General features: G+C 46.6%; 3 protein-coding genes across 5 annotated transcripts in view; 2 read left to right on the top strand and 1 right to left on the bottom strand.

Annotated features, from left to right (window-relative positions):
- The window catches only part of USP4 (ubiquitin specific peptidase 4), a 33,937-nt gene extending 27,398 nt beyond the window's left edge, over positions 1-6,539 (top strand). For both annotated transcript variants that reach the window (XM_038148631.1, XM_038148630.1), the window contains 7 exons: positions 772-987; positions 1,065-1,135; positions 1,486-1,601; positions 2,085-2,234; positions 2,897-3,000; positions 3,952-4,040; positions 4,162-6,539. In XM_038148631.1, coding sequence (XP_038004559.1) covers positions 772-987; positions 1,065-1,135; positions 1,486-1,601; positions 2,085-2,234; positions 2,897-3,000; positions 3,952-4,040; positions 4,162-4,263 — 848 coding nt within the window. In that variant the 3' untranslated portion in view covers positions 4,264-6,539. The remainder of the gene's footprint in view (positions 1-771; positions 988-1,064; positions 1,136-1,485; positions 1,602-2,084; positions 2,235-2,896; positions 3,001-3,951; positions 4,041-4,161) is intronic.
- A 1,166-nt stretch (positions 6,540-7,705) lies between these two features.
- EMC3 (ER membrane protein complex subunit 3) lies at positions 7,706-12,896 on the bottom strand. Its single transcript, XM_038148633.1, has 8 exons — positions 12,650-12,896; positions 12,512-12,569; positions 11,681-11,774; positions 10,953-11,057; positions 10,181-10,262; positions 9,950-10,029; positions 9,279-9,361; positions 7,706-7,948 (listed from the first exon to the last, which is right to left on the bottom strand). The coding sequence occupies exons 1-8, from the start codon at positions 12,802-12,804 to the stop codon at positions 7,820-7,822; spliced, it is 786 nt and encodes a 261-aa protein (XP_038004561.1). The 5' UTR covers positions 12,805-12,896; the 3' UTR covers positions 7,706-7,819.
- Positions 12,897-12,931: 35 nt separating this feature from the next.
- Positions 12,932-17,639, top strand: part of FANCD2 (FA complementation group D2) — a 35,722-nt gene continuing 31,014 nt past the window's right edge. The window contains exons 1-8 of one of the 2 annotated variants that reach the window (XM_038148629.1): positions 12,932-13,045; positions 13,499-13,548; positions 14,243-14,332; positions 14,492-14,626; positions 15,202-15,269; positions 15,967-16,070; positions 16,596-16,659; positions 17,409-17,461. In XM_038148629.1, coding sequence (XP_038004557.1) covers positions 14,266-14,332; positions 14,492-14,626; positions 15,202-15,269; positions 15,967-16,070; positions 16,596-16,659; positions 17,409-17,461 — 491 coding nt within the window. In that variant the 5' untranslated portion in view covers positions 12,932-13,045; positions 13,499-13,548; positions 14,243-14,265. Of the gene's footprint in view, positions 13,076-13,498; positions 13,549-14,242; positions 14,333-14,491; positions 14,627-15,201; positions 15,270-15,966; positions 16,071-16,595; positions 16,660-17,408; positions 17,462-17,639 lie in introns of both variants that reach the window. The other variant, XM_038148628.1, reaches the window with a different exon arrangement.

Genomic DNA, 17,639 nt, shown 5'->3' with positions numbered 1-17,639 from the left:
CATGATTAAACCACACTGTTATGCTGGACATGTGCTTGGTACAGGGAGAATCTTGTAGACCATTTCCTCCTAGGGAGATAGATGTGCAGCAGCTGGAGAACCAGGTGTGGATGGGCATTCATCCTGACCAGTGTTAGAGAAGTCCTTGCTTAATTGAGGTGTTCAGGTGCCTCCCTCCAGAGGGATATGCCCTTTGGTGATGAAAACTGGCCTGTTAGGTCACAAAGAGTGTGGAGAAATTTGTCTGTTGGAGGACATAGAAACAACAATCTCATTCCTAGGCCGCATGCTCTCTAGGAAGCTTGTAATGCTGATGGCAAATGAGTGTTTCCCTTCCCTGTTTGAAATGATTCACTAGTGTAGCCCTGAGGGTAACAGCTGCAATTAAGTTAAATGGGAAAAAACCTGCCCATTTTTCCAAAGAATGGAAATAACTTTCCTGGTGACTTAGATATTCCTTTCTGTGAAGACACCCAGCTTCACTTGCTGATTCTCTCTTGGGGATGCTTCTTAGGGTGTGCTGTCAGAAGGAGTCATTGTTAACCTGCAAACTGAGCACGCTCCTAAACTGCCATCTGCTAAAGGAGAAAATACAGCTTCAGATGGAGTGGTTAGCAAGCAGAAGTTTCTTTTTCTGTGTGCATTTTCATTGCTTCCCACACAACTGGTGTGTGTTGTACAGGCTGATGCAAACAGCTGTCCATGTGAGGTGTCAGGCTAAACTTCCATTGAAGCCCTGTTACCTTGTCCTTGTTTGAAATGTTTTTCCAGGTGACATTGAAGAGATGGAGCATCAGGATGGTGGAGAGGAAGGCAAGGAAAAAGTGACAGAAGTTGACCCCTGCCATTCTGAGGGTTGTATGCAAGTGGAGTCAGCAAGAGACCTGCAGCCTTGCAAGAAACAGCATTTCACTTTTAGCCTTGTGAATTCCTCTGGGACCTCGGAGATAAACTCCATTGTTGAAGGAAAAATCTTAAAACTGAATGGTAATTATTTCCTTGTTGTTTTTTTTCTTTTTCCCTTATTTTTACACTTGTGCAATAAATATTTCCCTTTTTTGTAGCTTTTTCTGCAGTTGCTATTGACTGGGATTCTGAGACACGGAGGCTACTGTATGATGAACAGGAGGCACAGGTTGTAGTATGCTCCTTTCATAAGTCATCTCTGTAAATTTGCATGGTATTTAAAAGGTGACAGTAAACTGTTCTGGTGGATCATCTTTTTAACAGAATAAACTGGTTTTTTGTAACAGAGTGAGACAGTTTTTACTGTCTGGATAAAAGCTCTAAACCCAAGTGAGGACATATATTTTCTCTTATGGACTATTTAGCATAAAAAAGGAGTGGCTGGAAGCTGGAGATGGTTGTCTGGGTGGGGAAGGAAGTGCAGAAATAGGCAGTGTGGGGAAAGTGAGCATGTAATTTCTTGATGTCAGGGATTACAGACTGCATGGAGTTGAATAAAGCACCTGTCTCTTTCACTAGGCATTTGAAAAGCATGGAAGCATGCTGCAGCTACAGAAGAAGAAGGCTGTTGTAGCCCTCAGAGACTGCATAGAGCTCTTCACTACCATGGAAACACTTGGTGAACATGACCCATGGTAAGAACCTCTGTCTGCCTGCCATATTTACCACCAAATGTAACTTGAGTTCACATGATTTTTCATAGGGTTCTTATAATTTCCCATGTCTGTCCTTCTGTCCTCATCTTGGAGAAGTCTGTCAGATCTGTATCAAGTCATTGACTCAGTAGGCTGTGGACATGGGTTAATAAAAGTATTTGTTTCCTGCCTATATTTACGAAAAAAGTATCAGTGGGAATGCAGCTTCCAATAACCAGGCTATTTTTAAAAGTTAGTTTTTGTGCACCGTGCAGTCAATATACTTGCCATAGGACTATAAAATGAAAGCAAGTTGGAGTTTGGAATTCTCTGAGGCAGTGTGTTCACCTTCATATGCCGCAGGCAGTGTGCCTTTTGTCAGGCAGGGACTGTGCTCGTGCTAGTGAGGCATCTTTAATGGAAGGCCAGGAGCTCTTCTTTTGATGCAGTCATTAATTTCCTTGCTTGTTACTCCTTCCTTAGGTACTGCCCTAACTGTAAGAAACATCAGCAGGCCACAAAGAAGTTTGACTTGTGGTCTTTGCCCAGGATTTTGGTGGTACATTTAAAACGCTTCTCGTACAGCAGATACTGGAGGGATAAACTTGACACGGTTGTGGAATTCCCCATCAGGTAGGATTCTTCTCTCAAGCTAGGAAGCGCTTGGTCAAGAAAGATGTACTTCTGATGTTTCTGTAGGGTGGGCTTGTTGTAAAGGCTGTAACTGGAGCAAGTGTTTTCTGGGTTTGAACGGCTGGACAGCAGGCATGAATTGAGAGGGTTAGTGTTTTTGGGGGGTGGTTTGTGTTAATGCTATTCAGCTCTATACATCTCAAAGAGCATTAGTTACTAGCAGGTAGTGTTTCTTCTGAAATTCAGTTAAGCCCATGTGATTCAGCCGAGAGAATTTCTGTAGCAATTTTAGCAAATTTTTTTGACAGTGCTGCACTCACATTATTGAGTATTGCACAATTACAAAATGAAAGCCTGCCTTGTCCCTCTGCTTCTGCTTGCTAGCATCCTGCTGTGGGATGAAGCATATCCCTTACTATTCCTGTCTCACTCTTCATGCCTACACAGGGACACTCCAAGCTGTGTTTTATTCAACACCTCCCTCTAAACCTGGCAGTGCTTGGTGTGTTTGTCAGGACCTGCCTTGTGTGGGAGGGGTAACAAGTCTGGACTTCACACTAACAACACCTGGCCCCTGAGCAGCAGAGCAGCACTGGTGCCGTGCTTCAGTTCCTAAAAAGTGATGGTTACTGGTGTACTGATACTTTTGTGTTTCCTTGCAGGGGTTTGAACATGTCCGAGTTTGTCTGCGACCCAAGGGCAGGCTCATACGTGTATGACCTCATTGCAGTATCCAATCACTATGGAGCCATGGGAGTGGGCCACTGTGAGTAACTGCTGCTGCTGGGTGCTTGGTGTGCAAGGAAAAGTGGGCAGAGGGGACATAGGAGGGCTCTGCACTGGGACACCTCAGTAGCCCTCACCTAAGGTGTCTGGTCCAAAACTTACCTGTGTTCTGTGTGCAGGCGAGTATTGTATTGGGATCCTGTTAGGATGTGGAGGCCAGATAGGTAGCAGCACTTTGGCCTGAGGTCTGACTGATGCCTGTGAGACTGAGACCCTGGTTAGTTGTCATTAGTTTGTGTGATGGTGTTCCCCAATTTATGAGTGGAGTCAAAATTTTTCAGTGCTGAACCTGAAATTGTGACACTGGCTGACAGTAGAATGTCTCCACCTTTGCGCTGATAAGGACTGACACAGGCAAATGTCATTTCATTAAGAAAAAACCCACTTACATACAAGTTTTGTACATGATGTGTTTTCTGTAACTGGTTTTGCTGCAGCACAGATGAAAAGTGTCTGTAGGTGAGTTACCTGCATCAGGTGTCCGTGCAGATCCATGCTGTAGGTGACACTTGTAAAACCACCCAGAAGCAATTTACCACGAGAGGATGATGAACTCTCCTAGCTGGAGGGTCACGTTCTGAGGTTGGAGATCACAGTCACAGAAGTCTTGGCTGGAAGAGATGTTGAGGGACTTCTGATTTCATTCTTGAGTGAGGATTCTTGCAAGAACCAGATCAGATCCATTAGCAGCAGAAAAGTTTTCTTTCCAGTGAAAATGCAGGGATAAGCCTGGTGTGTGGAACCTGGTCCTAGACTAGCTGGGCCAGCTGGCATCTTGTAGATGTTCATGTTGGTTAACTAGGCTTGGGGCAGGCAATGCCAAAGCTGGCTCCTGCCCTCCCATGCACACATGCTTGGAGTCCCAGTGTCCCAGGTGTGCATTCCCTGCTGGCCCTCCCCAGCACGCTGAGCTGCAGTTCCTCCCTGACAGACACTGCCTACGCGAAGAACAAGGTGAACAACAAGTGGTACTACTTCGATGACAGCAGCGTCTCGGTGGCTTCAGAAGACCAAATAGTGGTGAGTATTTGGCTTTAGGCTGCTGCAGGTCTGTGCTGAGAGTGTGGTTCCCTGCTTTGGGTGTGACATTGCAGCCAAGCTGTGTGGATGGTTTCAGATGGGTTTTCTTTCTGTTCGGTAGACAAAAGCTGCGTATGTGCTGTTCTATGAGCGCCGAAACAGCGAGGAACATTCTGCCCCCTCTGCTCCCCAAGAAGAGTGTGATGGCATGGATACCAACTAAGCACCACCTCCAGCACTCAGCCACCTTGGTAGTGGTTGCTCTTGTAAAGCAATGCCTGAGGCGCCTGAAAATTTTTCTTCCTTCTGTAGGGGTCAAGCAGAAAATCAAGCACTGAGAGATTCGGTGCTGGGGGTTGCAGAATAGCACTGAAGAGCCAGGAATAGGTGCTGACACTTGGGTATTTAGAGGCCAAAAATAATATATATTGGAGCTTCAATAAAGTTCTTTTTAAAATCTGGCTGAGCTGTGTGGCTAGAGGCAGGGGCTGGGGCTGTGGTTCTTGGGCTGAGGGTTGCAGCTGGGGTTGGGAGAGGACAGCCTGAGCTGGAGGCCAGGCACAGCTGAGCCTGGAGGGGCCCGTGGAGGAGAGTGGTGGGTACGATTCTGTGAATCGGCATTTGGGCTTCCTGCCAACTCTCTGGTGTTGCTATTGGGCCCTGCTTGTGTCAGGGAGGCCTCCTGCACCCTTTCTGGAGCTCAGTTCAAATCTTTGTACATCTGGTCTGTTGCAGTCTCTGCCATTGTACCTAGGTCCCCTGGCAAAGCAGCAAATGTTTCTCTGCTTGCATCCTTTCACTGATGCATTTGAGGCTCTCCTGGGCAGTTTTGACTCAGCATTTTTCATGTGAACACTGAATCCAGTGATGCAGGAATCTTGGCCAGAAGTGAATCATACCTGCCTGTGGTGTGGCATGTGTGCAGGCTGATCCCCTTGGAGATGCAGGTTACAGCTGCTCTGGCTCCTGTTCTTCTGCAGAAAAACACCATCCACAACATTGAGGATTTCTTGTCTTTTCCATCTCCTACACCCCTCACTTCCAGGCTGCTCTGTAAGCACTTTTCTGCTGCCAGCATTTCTCCTATGGTTTGTGCAGTGACAGCATTTTTATCCTTTTTTGCTCATTTATGTCTCCAGCCAAGCTCAGCACTGTGTCCCCAGAGCTGTCACCTGTATGGGTGATAGAACAGTGCAATGGATTGTGTGAGTTTTCAGCCTTTTCTCTTGCAACTTTGGTTTTTTTGGACTGCTCTTTCAGCCCTCCTCCACCCTTGAGTGCTGCCTTTTGCATCCTCATCTGATCACCCTCTGTGGGGCTACAGGTGTCATAGTCCTGTCCCAGGTCCTGTTTGCCTCTGCTGTTCAGTGGTTCTGCTCCATCCTTTGCCAGTCACAACTGGCAAATGCTCTTCCCTCTGTCGTGCTTTACTGCGTGCTGCTTTTTAGGATTCAAGTCCAGCTTTCTTGAAAAGAGATTCCTGTAAGTCTCAGTGGAGAACTGGTCTTCCATGTGAAAAATGGGAAAAATTCCAGAGCCTTAGCCTGTATTTTTTTAGGGAAACATCTAGCTCAAGGTAGTGAACCAAACAGGAGGGTTTTTCCTTCTTAGATCCAAGTGTGTTGGCAGAATGAAAGGCTGAGACTGGCTATCAGTGTGCTTTTTGTTCCCTCTGGAATATGTGCTTACAGCTGCTGTGGCTTCAGTGCTGGCCATCACCTTCTGTGGTGGTGGTCAGCAGTGCTCATCCATTTAACTCCAAACTCGCCACCTCAGCCCCACCTTTCTGCAGCCCCGGGCAACAGGCAGTGCCTGAAATTGCAGCGTGCCTGTGCCTGCACCCTGGGAGAGCAGCACCAGGCAGCCCTTTGCCCGGGCACGGGAAAGTGATGGGGAGGAGGAGGGGGTATTGTCTCTAGCCAGCATGCTGCTGATATGATTCTCCCTTGTGGAATTATCTTCAAAGCATTAAAATTTAAATTTTGAGATCACAATAGCTTAGTTGCTTCTGCTGTTTAGTTTTTATTTTTATTTTTGCAACTCTTAATATTGAATTTTTTTTCCTTATTACTGAGGGGAGCATGCAAAAAGCAACTTTTAAGCTGTAGCACTGCACTGAAATTATGCTAATCAGCATTTTTTTGTTTTACCCTGAAAGTAAGTCATGTGGGCATTCCAAAATGGGGAATAGAGGAAAGGGAGGACAATAAAAGATCTTTTTAAAAGATAAATCAATCTGAAGTAGCCTTTGTCCTCTTCCTCGCCTCCCTGCCTGTGCTGACACTGAGAAATGCATCTGTGGGGTTCAATCTCAGATCCTGAACAGACTCTGTTGTACTGCAGAACAAGCAGCCCAGCTCTGCTTTCTCTGCCTCGGAGCTGCTGGGCTTTGGCTGGTGTGTGTGTGCTGTAATACCAGACTGTTTTTTAGACTAGCACTTTGTAAGTGGCTGGCTCTGTTGTACAAAGAGGAAAATTAAAGAGTGGTTTGCACTGAAACTGGGTTCTGTTGTATTTTCAACTTTCATTACATGGTCTAGGACTGCTGGTTGTGGGGATGCCTGGTGCTCTAGGAGAAATTTGGGCTGGGGGAGAGTGAGTCCTGCAGAGCCAGTGGGGATCCAGGAGAAAATCAGCTGTTAAGGGCACAGCTCTGTACAGCTGAGGGTTCACTTTGCTCCAGGGTTGCCTTTTCTCCCTGCAGTGCTGGGTTGCTGGCACCTGGTGCTCTAGCAAAGCTGTCCTTGCTTTTTTTGTGGCACTGGGCAGCTTCAGCTATGTTTTCATCCTTCCTCTTCCTCTGCAGATGCCTCAGAGGTCCTGGTCTTCCTTCTGTCCATTTTCTCCAGGGGTACCAGGGCTGCCACTGAGGTAGTTGTCCTGCAGCCTCTGTTATTTCCTCCTCAAGGCAACCTGAACACACTTTTGAGAGCAGGCTGGAAAATGCTGAGGGAGTGCAGTGGGTTTGTGTGTGGGATTGTCCCAGTCCTGCAGGTCAAGGTGGGCTGTGAAACCCTGGTGAGAAGGTGTGAAGCCTTCATGCCAAAATTACAGTGTAAGGGCAGAGGAGCTTGATCTCAGCTGGAGCTCCTGAGGGTTAATGTAGAACAGCAGCTGCTCAGCTTTGCTGTGAAGGGCTGGTCCCAAAATGGTGTGAAAACCATTGTGGGAAGAAAGGAAAGCAAAGGGGCAGCTTCCCTGTTCACTGGAAAGGTATTTGGTGAGGACAGAAAATCGGTGTCACAGTCCTAGCTCAGCTCCTGCCTTGAAGAGGATTTACAGTTTGACCGTGAGAAAAAGATGCTCAGAATAAAGAAAGGGGAAATAAATAACAGCCCGAGTATGGAAGAGCTTCTTTTTACAAAGCATTTCTCTAGGTTGGGACTGTTCTCCCTGGGGAAGATGTCTGAAGAGTTTCTATAGAGGGATAAGCCAAGAGCAGTTGCTCCCTGTTCTCTACAGTGCAAGGTGGGCAGCTCAAGCATTTATTATCCCACCTGGCCCAGTAAATAACAGCCAGGCACTCTCTGCAATACCCTGCCTGCAGGCAGGAGAGGCTGTGTGGGCACTCAGGTGCTTACAAATGGACTGGAGAAGGATTCCATTAATGGGGAAATAGTGTGTATGTGTGTCTGTGGGCTCAAAGCAAAGTGAGGGTACTGCAGTTCTGAACATGATGTTTTTATTTTAATTGCAGCCTTGCTAAAATACATTATATAGTTCTAGATAACAGATTTCAAATAACTTTTACAAGAAGTGACAAAAGCATATTCTTAAATTCAGAAGATGGAGGTCTGAAGTTCTTCCTTAAACATGCCTTCAAAATGGAGGTCTTTTGCCATGAGCTCTTCTTCTACATCTTCTAAGGCCCACTGATGATCTGTCAATTCTAAGGCTTCCCATTCCGTCTGCATTGGCAGTGAACAGAAGCAGAGAAAGCAAAGCACCCACAGCATTAGTTTGACAAGAATTACAGAAAGCAGCACTTGCTTTAAAAACTGCAACAAACACTGATTTCTATGAAAAACCTGGCAATCCATCAACTCTCTGAAATCAGTGGTTTATGCCTAATTAGATGTTAGTTGCTCAATACAAGTTGCATCATAGAAATTAGAAAAACTACATTGTCTACTTTCTGCCAACCCTCTAACCTTCTGGAACAGTCCATGGCTTCTATAACAGCCAGTTCTGTTCTGGTGGGCCAAGTGCTTTGCAGTGAGGTAATTCTTTGGTTCAGAGTTACTTGATAACAACAGGTATAGGAGGCCAAAAATTTTGCACCTGATTACAAACTTGTGCACAAGGCCTGCAAAAAACCATGTCACATGATGTCCAGCAAGAGATGGGTATTTCTTAGCCAGAACACTTCTTCTGCAATGTGGGCTTTCCCCTTTTGTTTCTGCTGGAACATGTAGTGGGTCCCTGCAAGGCTGAACTGGCAGAAATGCTCTGGAGAGCCAGTACTGGGTGGAAGTGGAGTCAGATCTGGCTGGAATTGCACCTCAGTGCTGAGTGTGGCAGACAGCCAGTGCTCCAGCACTGCTGCCAACAGCAGCCATCCTCTTGCCTGGCTGAGCCTCTGCCTGGCTAGTGTGGGATTTTTAACCAGGAAGGTTACTGAAAACAAACTGCAGGAGCAGACCATCCCAACTTCCCAGGCAGCAGATGATGTGTGGCTAAACCTCTTCTACAGTACACAAAACCAGAAACCAGGTCTGTCCTTTGTGCATAAAGCTGGCCATAAACACTGCCTGTGAAAGGCACAGGCAGTCTAACAAGCAAGTGCCTATGGACAGTGCTTTAGGAGAACTGCAAGACAGTAAATTCCTGGTGGATTTTCCACTGAACTGACTGGCTGACTTGATTTTCTTACCCAAGTTCCATCAGGTGCCTGCTGGACTCATGCTCAGCTGCACTATTAACCCGACTTTTGGAGAGCCAGCTTCTGCTTTGGAACTATACCTCAAGGTAAAAAAAAAACCCTTCCTCAGCAAAAGCAGAGGATGGGACATAAATTCAGCTTTTGTACCAGCAGTGACTGATCTGTCAGGTTTACTTCAGGGTATTTGGGCTCTGCCAGACCCAGAGCAACTCCCACAGCCTTCATAAGCTGTCAGCTCTAATTTTAGGAACAGGAATCCAGAGCAATTCCCTTACTCAACACATGGAGATGAGTTACACGCAGCTTACAACCCTGCAGGCTCACACAAACAGGAGTGCAGGTGGCAAATACTGTACCTTAAATGCTTTGTTAGTATCTGCTGGCATGGCCATTGCTGCCCCTGTCATTTGTTCTTGCATCACCCTGGACTGATCTGCAGCTGCAAATGAGGAATGAGAGGTTGATTTGTGTGCTATTAAACAGCATTCCCTGGAGCATGGTGCAGTTGGGAAGGTTTTTATCCATAGATGAGAACATTGCAGCAACAGCCAGAATGCAACACTGCTGTGCCAGGAGTCCTCACAAGACATCTTGCTCCCACCTGCTCTGTCTTAGCCAGATTTACATAAAATATGCAGAAAAATGGAGGAAAATAGTTTTCTATTCCCAATTCACATCTGTCCTGCCCCACATCTAACATTAGGAAATCTTTACAGTTTTCCTTAAAACCAGTACTTGCTAGAAATAAAACAAACTTGAGCACAAAACCTTTGCACACTGATTTGATGGGAAAGCAAGCCTGGGCTGACAGCCACAGAAGTTTATGAGCCAGTGGCTGGTGCAGGAGATTTGAGTACTTGCTGCAGGTGATGTCAAACCTGGCCCATGGGCAGTAAGTAACCTCACAGGAACGAGAGAAGAATGCAGGAGCTTCTTGGCTGGAAACTTAAAAATCTTCTCCCCAGCCTCCCTCAAACAACATCCCATAGAAGGAGCAGCCAGTTCCCAGAAATGACAAGTGCCTTACCATTATCTTGGCCCAGGATGAGAGTATAAATGCTTCTGAGTCCAAACACATTCAAGAAGTACCAGGAAGCAGAGCTCACCCTGACAAATCAGAACAAGCACAGTTGTTGTCAGTTCAAAGCTGGCTCATGACCTCATTCCAGCAGCACACACGGACCATCCAAGGGCTATTAACACATTCAGCATTTTCCACGTGGGAACTGGACCTTGCTTGCTGAGGACAGGGACTTACCAGGACGCATCCAAAGTGAGCAGCTCGATTCCCTGCTGCAGCATTGGCTTAAAACGCAGCGTCAGGGGAAACGGGACCTTTGCTGCAGGGTAAAGAATAAAAAAGCCCAGTTTCACAAAGTGACACTGCATGATTGCAAAGCGCAGGGCAAAGGGAGCAGGTAGCTCTTTTACTACCTCTGATGTACTCTGAGTGCAATGTGTACAATAGAAAGTTAACTTGAATTTTTGAAAAAGCTGCGGTTCTGTATTCATTTTAACATGAAAAGATTTTCTAAAACTGAATCAGATGACCAAACCCTCACAGGTATTACTTCAGTGACTGTGAAAGGGAATGTCCCTTGTTAAAGAAACAGTTATCACATTAACAGTACAGAAAAACCCCTCCCAGAATTATGAATTTAAGTATTTTTGATGTGTACATTCCACACAGTAACCAATTCCCTGGACAGGTTCAGAGGAAAATCCCCCGAATCAACCTGAATTTTGGGCAGTTTTAATAAAATACTGGTTTTGTCCCTACAGTTGTTCCCAAGTACACGAGCTATTTTCTTTGAGACCATGACCAACACTCAGAAAACAATTTCCACCCTTTGCAATGGGACAAGTGAATCTGTGCAGTTTGTGGAGTGAAGAGCAGCAGTGCCACAAGCCGAATTTATGCTGCTTCTAACTGACTGCTCTCAGGCCCAGGAGCAAACCTCTGATGCAGCTCAGAGCCTCAAGGTCATCTTCAGAAACACAGCCAAACCCATGTTACTCCAGACACTCACTTGTGACAAATCCTGAAAATGTCATGTTGATCCAACCACCAATGAGGATCATAGGCAGAACATTGGTTACATTCCCTTTCATCATATCTGTCAGCATGGTAGGATCTGCAAATCATACACGGGATGTGAGGTAGCAGCACGTCACAATAAAGAGAAACAAGTCATTACATGTCAGATAATTTAATTAAGAAACTGCGTGAGACAACACTGCTATCCCAGTATCTACAGTTTTCCATTGCTGGCAATACTTTGCAAAATGAGATGAGCAGCCAGTGTGGTGGTGGCTGCTGCCACGGAGGTGCTGCGTTCTGTGCTGTCTCTGACCCCATCCCTTGCCCCAGATCTCGGAACTTGCCCGACCCCTCTGTGAGCTGACCTGGGGAGAGGAAGGACAAGCTCCTATTTTGCTGTATACATTAGTTAAACTAAATCACTTTAGAGAAGATCCTCTGGGAGCTGGAGCAAAACACTGGCAAAAGGAGACGAGAGCAGGACTACCACTCCTGGCTACCCTGAGGAGGTCAGGTCTCCTGAGATGCTGCCAGCAGCTCAAGGCTGAAGTTGAGCAACATGAAGCAATCTAATGTTTCTGTTACCCAAAAGAGGGATCTCACTCCCACCCCCTCCCTCACACTGCCTGAGCTCCCTGCAAAGCTGATTCACCTTCCACCCTCAGCAGACACCGACAGGTTTTTCTGCCTGGCTGCTGTTAGGGTACCTTAACATACCTGTCATTGGAGAAGGAGGCACTACCTTTCTTTTTGTTTTCTTAAAAAATCCATCCTCGGGGTTATTAAAAAAATATTTCCGGGATAGGAAAGACTGAAAGCAGAGAAAGACAATGCCAACATCATAAAAAGTAAAAGGACAGAAGCATTAGTTCTTGCTCAGACATTCAGACATCTCGTGAGTTCTTCCACAACACACCTTCCTGGGATAGATGCCTCACTGTCTGTGTGTTCTAAAGCTCATCACATCTTTCTGCATCCAGAGTACCAGATCTCTGGCTTTCTAAAATTCTTAAAGTAATTATAAGGATTCTCTGAAGAGAAACTCATGTTAGTTAAAGAGCTTTTAGTGTTCTGTGCAAATTCTTTGTGCTGGGGGAGCACCAATACTGATGCATGGAACATTTTCACTTGCCCAGGTGACCTCTGGATTTCACAAAATACACACTTGGTACCAACAGAGCCAACACGAGCAATGCATTTTTAGTTTAGCAAACACTTCAGCTGACATTGTATGACCACCTAGTTATCCCAAGCTAGCGTTACATCCCTGTGTGCTTGCAAACGCAGCAGTTTGGAGGCACATCTCACGTCAGCATGCAGTTAAAACATCGAGCAGTGACAGCTAACACAAATGTCAAGGAAAAGACATATCCGGCGGTGCTGTGTCCAAGATTCCCAGGAACCTGCACTCCTGGACCCTGCTGTGGCCCAGGGGTGACCCGGCAGCGTCCGACCCCGCGGGCCCTTGTGGGCGCTGCCCGGCCAGAGCCCCGCGCCTGAGCTCCTTTCCCAGCCATCCCTGTAAAGCCCGACCGCGCAGGTCCGTACCTGCTTTGGAATGTATTTTCCATTTTCCCGAAGGACTCTGCTCCGGATCAGGACTTGGCTGGAAGAGAGACACGCGGCGTTAGCGGCCGGGCCGGGCCGGGGGCAGCGGGGGCGGGCGGGGCTGAGGCGGGCCCTGACCTGTCGGACACCTGCTCCTGCGTGAGGCGCTTGTCGCTCTGCAGCAGGATGGACACGTAGTGCCGGATCATGCCCACGAAGAAAGTGATGAAGACGATGGGCAGCACCACCCATAGCCGGATGTTGGAGTCCAGCAGCAGCTCGGGCTCGCTCATCGCGGCGGTGCCGCCTCGGGCCCGGCTCCGGCCGACACCGGGCCGCCGCCGCACGCCCGCTTCCGCTTCCGGGACCGGGACCGGGACCGGCCCTTCCGCCGCTGCCGGAACGGCGTCAGCGCGCGCCGCTGGCGGGAAACTCGAGCGCGAGTGGCGGGAGCGGCGTGAGGGGACAGCGGCGTGAGGGGACAGCGACGTGTCCTGCCCTGCCCTGCCCTGCCCTGCCCGGAGAGGACGGGAGGTGAGCTCGGCTCAGCTCAGCTCGGCTCAGGTGAGGTGGGCTGGGCTGGGCTGGGCTGGGCTGAGCTGAGCTGAGCTGGGCTGGGCTGAGCTGAGGAGGTGAAACGGCCGCCTGAGGCACTGCCCGGCCTTTGGCAGTCGGTGCGATGGAGAGGGGCCAGCCTGAGCCTGACTGGGCTGAACAGAACAGAACAGAATCCCAGCGGTGCTGGGGCTGGAAGGGAACTCTGGAGATCACCCAGGGCAGCCTCCTGCCAAGGCACGGTCACCCAGGGCAGGTGACACAGGAACGGGTCCGGGTGGGTCTGGAGTGTCTGCAGGGAGGGAGAGCCCACACCTTCCCTGGGCAGCTGTTCCAGTGCTCTGCCATCCTCAACCTAAAGAAGATTTTGCTCATGTCAAAGTGAAACTTCTCATGTTTTAATTTTAGCTATTGCTCCTCATCCCGTCACAGGGCACCACTGAAGAGAGCTGGGCACCATCTCCTTGGCACCCATCTTTCAGGTATTTATACACCTGAAACAGCTGTGGAAGGCTCATTGCACTTTAGTTTTTAAACTGTTCCACTTCCATGCTGATATTTTAAGTAACTCATTTTACCAGCCTCTGCCAAGCAGTTGGAATTTAGCGTGAGATGTGCACGCATCTTTTTTTAATAACTTTTTAAGTTCTAAAGGTGAGTCCAATTTTTTTTTCTTTTTAATTGTTGCCACCCCCCAGAAGAGGATGGGTGAGATGGAGGTGTGTGCTGACAGAGCTCACTGGCTATGATTCATGGTTAGGGACACAAACAGGGTCACTTAAAGTGTTTGGGCCCATGAGCATCCATCTGTGAATCCTTTGTTGCTTTGTCCAGGCATGTAGAGAGGGTCTTGAGTTCAGCTCAGTGGATGCAATCTGGGTCCTCATAGTTGCTCACTTTAATTTGCCATTTTGTTTGCCTGGTGTCTGAATGAAAGGCCTTGTTTTATGAGGAACTGAATTTTAGAAAAAGGGATGTATTTCACTATTTAAATATGGCAAGCTCTAAAATTTCAACCTGCACAGCAGAAAAAGGGGGTGTAATATTGGTTACCCAGGCAATGTCTTTCTTTGAGCACTCTCAATTTCTGTCATTTTGCTATTCACTAATACATTCTAGATCTGCTTTAAAAAAAGAGAAGAATAAAACACTTGTCTTTTTCCTGCATTTTTTTAGGCAGCAACAAAGGTTTTGTTACCATGGTTTCAAAAAGGAAATTGTCAAAAGTTGATGCTTCTGAAGAAAGCTGCGAGACTGACTTGCCAAGTAGGTGCTTGCGTGTCATCTTAGTGGGGTGAAGACCCATTAATAGAGGCAGCAGCTGCCAAGCAGGGGCAAGGCCAAAGTGGCAGTTTTGATAATGCTGATTGTTAATGACACTGCTGATCTTTTCTATATTTGATGCAGCATGTCTTGTTTTCTCAGAAACGAAGAAGTCACGGAGTTCTGATAAGGAAAATGCTTCTGCCTTCTGTGGATTGGAGACTGAGGGAGTCTTTGAAGAGCTCCTCAGGACATCAGGAATTGTGCTGAAAGCTGGGGAGGGACAGAATGAAATAGGTATGAGTTCAACATTTGCTCTTTCTGATTTGGATCAAAACCTGCAAGGATGGATAGTACAAAGTAATGAGGTGTTTTACTTGCAGCACAAAAGTGCTTGAGCCAGCTTGTTTCAAAATTCAAGCAAACCCTCATTTGGCCTCTTATTTGTTATATACCTCTTGTTCCTGCTGAACATCAGCAACACCTAAACTCATCATTCCACCTCTTTGGGTGTATACCTGTTAAGACTTCTGAAAGATTATTGGAGGTATATAGAAAAATATTAGACTGCATCTGTGATTACAGTATTGAATTGCAGAGGCAGGAGCTCTGAAATGGGGAAACAAATGTGGCATTTCAGGCAAGGCCTTCAGGAAGTCCTGTATTCAGTGTCTTCAATGCTGCTCTCAGCCCTGACTAGACAAAGCACAAGTGCTGATTCCACTCAGGCTTTTGCCAACTGGACTTCTCAATAGAGCAAATGCAGAAATGTTGGTGGATGGGCTTGAAGCTTGTACTTGGGGTAGCTGTTATGATGTTGTAGGGACAGACTGTGTCTCATTCTTTATTTCCTTTCTAAACTGTCTCCTTAGCTGTTGATCAAATAGCTTTCCAGAAGAAGCTCTGCCTGGCCCTGGAGAAGCACCCTACTTACCCAGCTGTAAGTAACTTTAGCAGGAGTCACCTTTAAAGCTGTTTGCAGAGTAGGAAAATCTGCAAATGCAGCTGCCTGTCCCCGCTAGTCCCATACAAAAGTCTTGGATTTCTGTGGTTCAGATTTTCCAGTTCTCTTAGTATTGCTGTTCCAGCCTTTTAGTCCCACAGTTTTTCTGACTGCCAAAGTGATTTTCATTGGCAATATTATTCAATAGACAAAGACTCTTAGAGCAGACAAATCACTTGCATGGCTTTCTGGTGGAAGCGGGGTTTGGTTTTTTGTTGGGTGGGAGCTGGCAGCATTTACACTGCCGTGATGTGGTGCTCCTCCCCAGACAGCAAGTCCAGGGTGAAGGTCCTGAGGCCAATGATTTGACTGCAAATGTTTTTTGGGTGCAGCCCTTGTCACATTAAATGTTGCTATCTCAGCTGAACAGGAAGAAAGGCAAAGCCTTTTTAAATCAAAGTAAAATGTGAGACACTTGCTTTAGAGTTACTTTGCAGAACAATCACTGTTTCCTCTGGAAATGGTCTAGACTAGCATTCACTTATTACCCAGCATTCCTTCCATCACAGTTTCTGTCTGCAGTTCCCTGGTTAGCTCTTCCTTGTTCTCATCATCTGCTAGCAAATTGCATCCTAAGGGACAGCAGTTGACTGGGGTGTCCCTTCAGGGTGGATAACTTCTCTCTGCTTTGCAGGTTGTGAAGCAGTTCATCAGTGGCCTGGAATCTCACATCAAGGACAGGAACCAGTTCAAGAACTGCCTCTTGCCGTGCACTCCTGTACGGACTGAGGGGTCGAGGTAGAGAAAATGTGTTTTGCCTTCCCCTCCAGTCAGAGCCAGTCTCTGGTGATGTGCTGTGACATTGATCAGAGTGCAGCCAAAGGCTCCAGCTGGTGCACACCAAGGCACCAAGGATGGCTGGTGTCATCTATTCCTGCTAATTAGCAGGGAGTTTAAAGTGTTAAGTCACAGAATTTACTATCTGTCCATGGCACACATTGGATTCCATGGCATTTTATGGCAACAACCAAATACTATGAAAAAAATTTGCCAGGGCTGGTGAAGGTCAATTCCTTTTTGAGACTTTTTTCCCCAGGAGATACAGCTTCACCACAGACTTTCACATTTCTAGTCTTGTAGAAAGTGAGCTGGTTCAGAGCTGAAGTGCAGTTGTAAATCTTTTTGTGTGTCTGTGATTACCATGGGCTATCTTGAGTCATAATATGTCGTTTAAAAAAAAAAAAAACAGTAATGGGAAGAGCTACAGTCTGTTCTCCCAGCATGTTTTTGAACACAACCGTGGTGGAATCTTTCATCTTTCAGGAATCTGGTGCACTCATATTGTGAAAGCCTCATTAAACTGCTTCTTGGGATTAAGACCTTACAGGTATGTGAACCTTAGCTTGCTCTTTACAATGGTTTTGATTGTAGGGAACATTTTGCTTACTTAAGTAAAGGATTAATAGAACTGGTTTTGAGGCAGGCGAGGCTGCATCTGGAATAGTGTCCAGTTTGTTGTTGTAGAGACACAAAGATGCTTAGGGCCTGAGACACATGGCAGAAAAGCAGAGACAGAGGGAACTGGGTTTGTTCAGTTTTACAAGAAGATTAAGGAAAATTTCATGGTCTTCAAATAGTTGCAAGGTGTAGGGAACACAGAGCCAGGCACTCCTTACAGGTGAACAGGGGCAGAATGACAGATTATGGCTCAGGTCAACCACAGGAAATGCTGATGAGATATAATCACTTCCACTGTGGAGAATGTTAAAGTGCTAGAGCTGGGCACTGTTTTCAAACTTATCTAAAATGGATGCTTTGGTTTCTGTGTGGTGAAGAGCAGCTCAGGGTCAGAGAAAGAGAGGTTCATTGGCCCAGAGGAATTGTACACCCTGCCCATGTGGCCATGTTCTGTTGGGTTGTGTGGGTAGTTTATACCACCCTCTGAAAAGTGGTTTTCACTTCACAGGCTGTGTGCCTCATTTCTGGCATTAGGCAAGCGATTTCTTATACAGGAAATACTTATTGAACCTTTCAAGTATTTTATTCTCTGTGTGTATTTCATCTTTTCTGAAAGGTCTGTTTTGGTGCAGTACCACAGCACAGCCAGTTAATCACTGTCTTTTTCCTTTCTTTTAGCCTGCTGTCATAACACTGTTGCTGGAAAAGATCCCTGAATTCTTTTTTGATGTGTGAGTATAAACTGGCTTCTCTCTGCATTGAAATGAAATTTCTTTTGGACAATCACCAGCTGTTTGACTTTAGCTGTTACTTCAGATTTACCTGAGTGGCAGTTTGCACTGATGTGGGGTTTTTTTTCATACCTGTGTAAAATAATCTGTGAGGTACCATGACCTTAAATTTGTGAGT

This window comes from Motacilla alba, chromosome 12 (genome assembly GCF_015832195.1).
Source record: "Motacilla alba alba isolate MOTALB_02 chromosome 12, Motacilla_alba_V1.0_pri, whole genome shotgun sequence".
Lineage (NCBI taxonomy): Eukaryota > Metazoa > Chordata > Aves > Passeriformes > Motacillidae > Motacilla > Motacilla alba.
This window is presented reverse-complemented; position numbering and strand designations above follow the sequence as displayed.

Excerpts from the sequence above, each read along its gene's own strand:
- EMC3 (XM_038148633.1), bottom strand. The coding sequence starts at position 12,804 with ATGAGCGAGCCCGAGCTGCTGCTGGACTCCAACATCCGGCTATGGGTG. Across the intron at positions 11,775-12,511 it reads GAAAATACATTCCAAAGCAG|TCTTTCCTATCCCGGAAATA; the intron begins GTACGGACCTGC and ends CTCTGCTTTCAG. Across the intron at positions 11,058-11,680 it reads GCCTCCTTCTCCAATGACAG|ATCCTACCATGCTGACAGAT; the intron begins GTATGTTAAGGT and ends TATGATTTGCAG.